This window comes from Colobus angolensis, unplaced genomic scaffold, assembly GCF_000951035.1.
Source record: "Colobus angolensis palliatus isolate OR3802 unplaced genomic scaffold, Cang.pa_1.0 Scaffold278, whole genome shotgun sequence".
NCBI lineage: Eukaryota > Metazoa > Chordata > Mammalia > Primates > Cercopithecidae > Colobus > Colobus angolensis.
The window spans coordinates 2,052,104-2,061,477 of NW_012116021.1; the positions used below are offsets into that span (position 1 = coordinate 2,052,104).

The following is a 9,374-nucleotide window of genomic DNA, read 5'->3' on the forward strand; positions in this document are numbered from 1 at the left end:
CTGCCTCAGCCTCCCGAGTAGCTGGGATTACAGGCACCCACCACCACGCCTGGCTAATTTTTGCATTTTCAGTAGAGATGGGGTTTCACCATGTTGGCCAGGCTGGTCTTGAACTCCTAACCCTAAGTGATCTGCCTGCCTCGGCCTCCCAAAGTGCTGAGATTACAGGTGTGAGCCACCGTACCCAGCCCACAAATGTAATTTTAAATCACCCAACACCCATATTTCAAAAGGTAGAAAGTAAACAGGTGAAATTAATTTTAATGTTTTCTTTAACCTAACATATGCAAAATACTATCATTTCAACAGGTAATCAACATAAAAGTTATTGAGACATTTTATGGCTCTTTTAAATTTTTAATTATTATTATTTTTTAATAGAGACAGAGTCTCTGTCACCCAGGCTGCAGTGCAGTGGCATGATTATAGCTCGGTACAGCCTCAAACTCCTGGGCTCAAGCAATCCTTCACCTCAGCCTCCTCGAGTAGCTGGGACTACAAGTATGCACCACCATGCCTGGCTAATTTTTATTTTATTTTATTTTATTTTTATTTATTTATTTTTTTATGTAGAGGAGGTCCCACCACCTTGCCCAGGCTGATCTCAAACTTCTGGGCTCAAGTCATCCTTCTGCACTGGCCTCCCAAAGTGTTGGGATTACAACCATGAACCACTGCATCTGGCCTGTCTCTTTTTAAAAAACAAGCCTTTGGCCAGATGCAGTGGCTCATGACTGTAATCCCAGCACTTTGGGAGGCTGAGGTGGGTGGATCAGTTGAGGTAAGAAGTTTGAGACCAGCCTGGCCAACATGATGAAACCCCATCTCTAATGAAAATACAAAAACAGACATGGTGCACAGCTACTTGAGAGGCTACTTGGGAGGTCAAGGTGGGAGAATCTCTTGAACCTGGGAGATGGAGGATGTAGTGAGCTGAGATTGCGCTACCATGCTCCAGCCTGGGCAATAGAGCAAGACTCCGTCTCAAAACAACAACAAAAACAACAACACAAATCCAGTGTGGACTTTACACTTACAGCACATCTCAGTTCAAACCAGCTACACTCCAGGTCTGAATTCAGCCTACTAGCAGCATATGGCTGCTGGGGACCCTACTGGACAGCATAGTTCTAGAGACTGTAAGCCTGAGTTTGGATTCCTGAGCAGTTGTCTCATATTCCAGCTATCTTAACAGTGCAAGTTATTCAGTTTATAGGTTGAAGTGTGTCCTGCTCTCTCAAATTCATATGTTAAAATCCTAACCCCCAATGCCTCAGATTGTGATTTATTTGGAAATAAGGTTGTTGCAGATAGAATTAGTTCAGGTAGGATGACGTCACACTGGAGTAGGGTGGGCTCATAATCCAATACGACTGGTGTCCTTTGAAAAAGAGGAAGTTGGCTGGGCCTGGTGATTCAGGCCTGTAATCCAGCACTTTGGGAGGCCAAGGCAGGTGGATTGCTTCAGACCAGCCTGCCCAACATGGTGAAACCCTATCTCTACTAAAAATACAAAAATTAGCTGGGTGTGGTGGCTCGCGCCTATAGTCCCAGCTATTCAGGAGGCTGAGGCAGGAGAATCACTTGAGCCTGGGAGGCAGAGGTTGCAGTGAGCCGATATCCTGCCACTGCACTCCAGCTTGGGCAACAGAGCGAGATTCCGTCTCAAAAATAAAAAATAAAAATAAAAAGAGGAAGTTTGGAGACACACAGAGAGAATGCCATGTGAACATAAAGGCAGAGATCTGGGTGAGGCATCTATAAGCCAAGGTACCCCAAAGCTTGCCAACAACCCCCAGAATCTGGGAGAGAGGCAGGGAACAGATTCCCACTCACAACCCTCAGAAGGAACTAACCTGGCCAACACTTGGATATCAGACTGCAGCCTCCAGAACCCAGAGACAGAACATTCCTGTTGTTTAAGCCACCCAGTGTGTGGTGCTTTGCTATGGCAGCCCTAACAAACTAATAATCAATCGAGTCCCAGTTTCCTCATCTGCAATATGGGGATAATAAGGTAAACAATCATGGCCAGATGCGGTGGCTCATGCCTGGGACTTTGGGAGGCCGAGGTGGGCAGAGCACCTGAGGTCAGGAGTTTGAGCGAGACCAGCCTGGCCAACATGGTGAAGCCCCATCTCTACCAAAAATACAAAAAAAAATTAGCAGGCGTGGTGGCAGGTGCCTGTAGTCCCAGCTACTTGGGAGGCTAAGGCAGGAGAATCACTTGAATCTTGGAGGCAGAGGTTGCAGAGAGCCAAGATTGCGTCACTGCACTCCAGCCTGGGTGACAGAGTGAGACTCTGGTTAAAAAAATAATAATAAAACAAACAATCATAATAGCTAACTTTTTTTTTTTTTTCCTGGCTCTGTTGCCCAGGCTGGAGTGCAGTGGTGCCATCTTGGCTCACGGCAGCCTTGACCTTCTGAGCTCAAGCATTCCCAGCTGCTGGAGTAGCTGTGACCATGGGCATGTGCCACCATGCCCAGCTAATTTTTGTGTTTTTTGTTTTTGTTTTTTGTAGAGATGGGGTTTCTCCATGTTGCCCAGGCTAGTCTTGAACTCCTGAGCTCAAGTCGCCCACCCGCCTCCGCCTCCCACCGTGCTGGGATTATAGACGTGAGCCACTGCACCCAGCCAATAGCTAACATGTTTTTGAATACTTATTTAGGCACTCTCTCTAGACCCTTTCTCAATCCTCACAATAACCCAACGAAGTTGCTACTACTATTATCCTTCTTTTCTTTCACTAGGTACAAAGAGGTTGAGTAACTTGCCCATGGTACCTTAGCTGTTAAGTAATGGGAGCTGAGATTGAAACTGACCCTCTTAAGTCTGCGTTAACAGTTCCTGAGAACCCGCCTGGCAGGGCTGTTTGTGAGGAATGAATGAGCTCAGGAATGGCCAGTGCTTAGGGGAGCAGCCAGTGCGTAGTGAGTGCTCAGTCAATAGTAGCTATTGTTGTCATTTCATCCCCAGCACCTGGAGCCTGGCACGGGCTGGGTGTGTGCTGCTGAGAGGAACCTGTGTTCTTCTTGGACTTCCTCAAACCCTACCATGGTGTCTAGAAACTGATGAGCTCGCCTGCCCTTCTGAGATTTCCCAGGAGTGGCTAACCCTGTTGACACATTTAAGTTTTGCTTTCCACTTAGTAATTCAGAGAAACAGAAAGTGAGACCTGGAGATGATCTCACAATCAGCTAAGAGCAAGACTGTAGGAAATCCCTGGACCACAAACTCAGGATTCAAACTGAGCAGACCGCCTACTCTGGGTCAGAATGCCAGCCTGGGAGCAAGGTCCACCCTCAGCCCAAGAGGCTCAGCCAGTTCTCCAGGGCTGGGAGGGCCAAAGCCTCTGGCCGGGGCCTCAGCCAAGAATCCTCTCATTTCCCCACAGGTCTCACCAGTGGCAACCTGGGGTAGAGGGAAGAATGGGGAATGTAGACCCCAAATCACTGTGTGGGGAAACATCAGATGGGACTCAGTTTCCCCATTTTAAGACCGGCAAGTTGGACCAGATCCAGATAGATGCCCCAAAGGCAGCTCCCAGATGTGAGTCTATGGTTCTCTGAAGACAGGAAGCCTTCTCCAGGATGTGATGGAGACACCACCGGCTTTCTCCCAGCAGCAGTGTGGGAAATCTTACAAGTGGGGTCACAGGTCACAGCTAGGCACCAGGGGGAAGGGGCCAGGGAAGTGGGAGAGGGGTGGTTTCCATAGTCCCTGTTGTCCTGGCCTTCACTCACCTCTAGCCTGGCCACGGCAAATGGAGTGGCCCCCACCATGTGCTGAGGGGTGACCCCGCTGACCCGTGTTCTGTAATCGGTGATCTCTCCCTCAGGCCGGATGAACTTGTCGTACAGCACAGCACCGTGGACGTTCACGAGGCTGCAACGAGCCAGGCCGCTCTCCCGGTGGGGCCCCATCCCCACCATCTCGCAGTCCATGGCCACCACCTCACGGCTCCCAGCCATGTTCCTTGGGGACCCTCAGAGATGCTGGAGAGAGGGGTATGGGGGGCAGTCTCACGCTTGGGCAAACCAAGCCTCCAGGTGTCCTCAGCCAACCCCAGCTGGCCTTACCCTCCACCCTGCCCTTTGTTTCCAACACCACCTGGCCACAGTGGAAGCTGGCAACTTGCCTCCCCCCTCCCCCTGCCTTACCCTGCCCGTGGGTCCTAGGGCCTCTGCCCAGCAGCCTGGGGACTGGGAAGTCCCCTCCCGTGGCCTCCCCAGCTGCTGCTCCAGCTCCCGCTCTCACCTGCCTGCCTCTGCGCCCTCAGCTCACGTCTGCCTCTCTGCTGCCACTGCTCAGCTACTGCAGCTGCTCTCAGCAGTGACTCATCTCTAACTCCAAGCCGGCATCCCGACCCTGTTTCAGTTTCTGGTTTGTTATCAAATGAAGTCAGGGGCGGAAGGCCGGGCACGTGGGCTGGGCTGCTCCATCTCCTGGGCTACCGGCAGGTGGGGAGCTCAGCTCCGGGCCGAGTCAGGGCTGACGGAGCTGGCAGACTCCATGTCAGGGTGCCCCCTCCTTTGCCCCGGCCCTCCCCCTCCTCAGATGACGCATCTGACGTTCGTTCGTAGAGTGGATTGCAACATCTTTGTTTCCTTTCTCACCCTCCGCCCAGAGAATAAACATCCCCAGGACTGGAGCTCAGGGAATGTCCCACAACTAAGTTCTGGGGCCTGCTACCAGTCTGATATTCAGTGGTCTCTCATGGGGACAGGGAAGCTGGTTCTTGGGACATATAGGCTTTTATTGGAATGGACAGGAGAAAGTTGTGGTGGGAGTGGCTAGCCCCCACTTCCAACCCAGGGAAGGCAAGGAGCAGCGAGGGAGCCCTTACAGGCCTCTGTGGGTTCCGGATGCCTCAATGCGCTCTGCCTCCAGTGGGGCTGACACTGTGAGGGTGAAGGAGAAGCAGGCCCTGGGGGAGCCCCCACCAGCCAGGCCACACTTCCTTGGGTCCACACTCTCCCAGGCTAGGACTTTGAAATATCAGAACAGTGCCTGCCAGATAGGGAGAGCTCGGTATTTAGTGAATGACAAATGAGTTACAACTGGGGCAGAAAGAAAATCAGCTTTCAATGAGGAAAGTGCTTGTCTTTCACTGTGGTGAGATCCAACAAGAAGCTGAGCGTTCCCCACGCTTGCCTCCTACCCCAGATCTGTGCAGAATCTACACTGATCCCTCCAACCTGACTGCCTCCCAGTGTCATGAAGATCTGTGGTTTGAAAAGTAACTTCCCTAGGTCTGTGATATTTTCACCACGTGGGATTTGGATACCCAACTTTAACAGACCTCAAAAATAAAACCAAAGACTGAAATATGTCTTCATAAGAAAGCATTGCTCCTGCTTATTGTTCACTGGATGCAAATTTGAGGTGTGAGAGGATTTTTGGTTCCCATCCTGAATAAGCAACTTTTGCTTTGCTTCAGACTGTGTGGGGACTTTTTGCTTTTCAAATGCATAAAGGTTATCCTGATTTAGGAGGAAATAAAGTAACATTCCTGTTACTTTATAGGAACATGCACTTAAAAAGTAACCCCCTAAAGATCCAATCGTAGGTTTGATTCTACAATCCCCACAGGGCCAAGTGCCCCGTGGTGATCCTCAGGAACATCTTGGCTGCAACCCCTCACACCTTCACCTCCGCTCACCTCCTCGAGTCTCAGACAGAGCACATCCCACTCCTCCAATATTTTCCCCATGGTTCTGTGCCTGCTCTGTCTGACCTGAGCTGCCTCTAATTCTTACCCTTTCCTGTGGAAGCCCCACCCTAGACCTCACCTGCCTGGCCCGTGTGGCTGCAGGAGTCGCTCCCGGGTCTCTCACCTCCATCTTCATGCCCTGCTCAAAATGGTCCTTTGAGTCCTACCATATTACATTTCCCAGAATCTAATCTCTTGTACTGTTCACGATTGAGGCACTGCTCAAGAAATTTAGTGATTTCCTGTTGTCCAAAAAGAAAAAAAAAAAATCAAACCTCAACTCCAGACAGTTTCCAGAACCTCTTCCATCAGCCCACCAGCCTTTCCAACCTCATCTTGCATCACTATCCAATCTAAGGCCTTTCTTTTAGGTTTAAACCCACATTCAGGGCTTTGGTTTATGCACATGGTGACTTCTGTCAAACCATCAGCAGGCTGTTCTGAAACCCCCTGCATCTCCCAAGGACTAGGTCTGATGGCCAGAGGGACCAGTAAGATCGGGTCTCTGCTTCAGGTGGAGACAGGCAGTACTACAAAGGTAAGCCCCTCTCCTGTGCCCTTACCCCCTTACCACTCCCACCTCCCCTACTTCCTTCCAACCACACTGGCTCTTTCTGTCTTCCTCCAACATTCTGGTCATGCTCCTGTCTCAAGGCCCGGGCATTTGCTGTCCCCTTACTCTTGAAAGGTCTTCCAATGTGGCCTGGGGGGTCACATTGCTCCCATTCCATGACATCTTTCCATGAAGCTATCCCTGACCTCTCTATTTAAAACTGCACTTCCTGCCAGGGCGATGGGTAGTATCTATAATCCCAGTTACTCTAGGCTGAGGCGGATTTGCTTGAGGCCAGGAATACGAGACCAGCCTGAGCAACACAGGGAGATCTCATCTCTAAAATGAAAAAACAATCCATTGTGACTCACACCTGTAGTCCTAGCTTCTCCAGAAACTAAGCTGGGAGGTTCAATTACACCCAGGAGTTTGAGGTTATGACAGTGCCAATACACTCCAGCCTGGATGGTATAGGGGGCCCCTGTCTTTAAAAACTAAGTTTACTTCCTATTCCCCTTCTCTGGCCTTTTCCTGTGGGAATTAGCACCCTCTGAAACACTGTATTTTACTTGTTCATTTACGATTCCCCCTGCCATCTGTTTAGTTCAATGCTGGGCCCCCAGCACCTAGAACCCTGCCTGGGTCCAGCTGAACTGTTTTTCAAGTGTATTGTGTGCTCTGACGTTGGACGCCACGCACCGGTGGCTCAGCACCCAGAAAGAAGCCCGACCCCAGTCAGGATTTCCTGGTGCTGATGCTCTACCTTTAACTGGCATCACCCACCGGCAGGCTATGCCCACAGATCTTGTTGGATCAGGTGACAGCAGGTGAGTCGCTCAGGGCAAACTTGTCAGCCTTTCAAGACACACATCCAGCTACAGCTGACCACCTGTAATGACCATAACAGGTGCAGGTCGGCCACTCTGTGGCCCTCTCTGGATCCGCAGCACTGGCCTGGCCTCAGGCTGAGACAACTCATACTGGAGGGCAAGAGGCATCTCTCCCCACAGGGTACATGCTCTCCCAGCCCAGCCATCTCCAGTCCTGCTGGGTATGTACCCCTAAAATGTGTATGTGTATTCCTAAATTGTGGCTGGCCCTTGAACAACATGGGCTTGAACTGCACGGGTCCACTGATAGGCAGATTTTTTTTCAATAAATATATTGGAAATTTGGGGAGAGATTTTTCAACAATTTGAAAAAACTCAGATGAACTGAATAGCCTAGAAATATCGAAGAAATTAAGAAGCTAGTTATGTCATGCATGTATAAAATACATGTAAATACTAGTCTATCACTTACTACCATAAAATATGCACGTCTATTATTAAAAGGTAAAATTTAACAAAACTTACCTACTTACAGGCCACACATGGCACCATTCTCAGTCAAGAGAAATGTAAACAAATGTAAAGATGCAGTCTTCAACTGTAACTACATAAAATTAACTACAGTACATAGTGCACTGTTAATGTAGCCACTTCCTGTTGTTACCTTAGTGAGCTTAAGTGTTGCAAATATCTGCTTAAGACGTGTGTGACACTAATCATCCCCGCTTCAGCACTTCATATCCAGTACATCTGGTATCCCAGTAAGACGGGAAAAGTGATTTCTTGCAGTTTTTGTGGTATTTTGCACCATGCTTAGTGCAATACTGTAAACCTTGAATCCCACCATGGGACCCATATGAAGTGCCACTACCGATGCTGGAAGTGCTCCCAAGAAGCAGAAAAAAAGTCATGACATTACAAGAAAAAGTTGAATTGCTTGATATGTACCATAGATTGAAGTCTACAGCTGTGGTTGCTGCCATTTCAGACAGATGGTTCATCTCATATGTAAATAAAGTAAAAAACTTACAATATCAATAAATACAGTAAATATATTTTATCATCCTTATCATTTTTTCTCTCACTTACTTGATTGTAAGAATACAGTATATAATACATGTAACATAAAATATGTGTTATTTGGCCAGGTGCGGTAGCTCACGTCTGTAATCCCAGCACTTTGGGAGGACAAGGCAGGCGGATCACAAGATCAGGAGATAAAGACAATCCTGGCTAACATGGTGAAACCCTGTCTCTACTAAAAATAAAAAATTAGCCGGGCGTGGTGGTGGGCATCTATAGTTCCAGTTACTCAGGAGGCCGAGGCAGGAGAATGGCGTGAACCTGGGAGGCGGAGCTTGCAGTGTGAGCCGAGATCGTGCCATTGCACTCTAGCCTAGGCGACAAAGTGAGACTCCATCTCAAAAAAAAGAAGAAAAAAAAAAAAAAATATATATATATATATGTATATATGTGTGTGTGTTATTTGGCTACCTGTTATCAGTAAGGCTTCTAGTCAAAAGTAGTCTATTAGTTGAATTTTTGGGGAATCAAGTTATATGCACATTTTTGACTGTATGGGGAGTCAACACCCAATCCCTATGTTGTTCAAGGGTCAACTGTATATACCGAAGGTTGAACCATAAGAAACAGTGGGGCCGGGCATGGTGGCTCACACCTGTAATCCCAGCACTTTGGGAGGCCGAGGCGGATCACCTGAGGTCAGGAGTTCAAGACCAGCCTGGCCAACATGGCGAAACCCTGCCTCTAGTAAAAGTAAAAAAATTAGCCGGGTGTGGTGGCATGCGCCTGTAATCCCATCTACTTGGAAGGCTGAGACAGGAGAATAGCTTGAGCCCAGGAGACGGACATTGCAGTGAGCCAAGATCGCGCCATCGCACTCCAGCCTGGACGACACGAGTGAGGCTCTGTCTCAAAAAAAAAAAAAAAAAAAAGAATTACTATATGATCCAGCAATTCCCCTACTGGGTATATGTTCAAATGAATTGAAAGGGGGGTCTTCGAGAGGTATTTGTACACTTGGGAGCACTTCCAGCATGCTCATAGCTGCATTATTCACAATGGCCAAGGGGGGAAGTAGCCTAAGTATTGTTGACTGACAGATGAATGGATAAACAAAGCATGGTATATGCATACAAAGGATCATTCAGCCTTAAAAAGAAAATTCTGGGCCGGGCGCGGTGGCTCAAGCCTGTAATCCCAGCACTTTGGGAGGCCGAGACGGGCGGATCACAAGATCATGAGATCGAGACC

The 9,374-nt window shown here is 48.7% G+C and overlaps 1 protein-coding gene across 4 annotated transcripts in view; it reads right to left on the reverse strand.

Moving 5' to 3' along the window:
- ISG20 (interferon stimulated exonuclease gene 20kDa) overlaps positions 1–7,689 on the reverse strand; it is a 20,334-nt gene extending 12,645 nt beyond the window's left edge. For 2 of the 4 annotated variants that reach the window (XM_011948332.1, XM_011948329.1), the window contains exons 1-2: positions 4,262–4,594; positions 3,748–3,999 (exon numbers count right to left, since the gene is read on the reverse strand). In XM_011948332.1, the coding sequence (XP_011803722.1) occupies positions 3,748–3,975 (228 nt within the window). In that variant the 5' untranslated portion in view covers positions 3,976–3,999; positions 4,262–4,594. Of the gene's footprint in view, positions 1–3,747; positions 4,000–4,261; positions 4,595–7,033; positions 7,160–7,625 lie in introns of those variants that run through there. The other 2 variants (XM_011948331.1, XM_011948330.1) reach the window with 2 other exon arrangements.
- Positions 7,690–9,374: the final 1,685 nt, after the last annotated feature.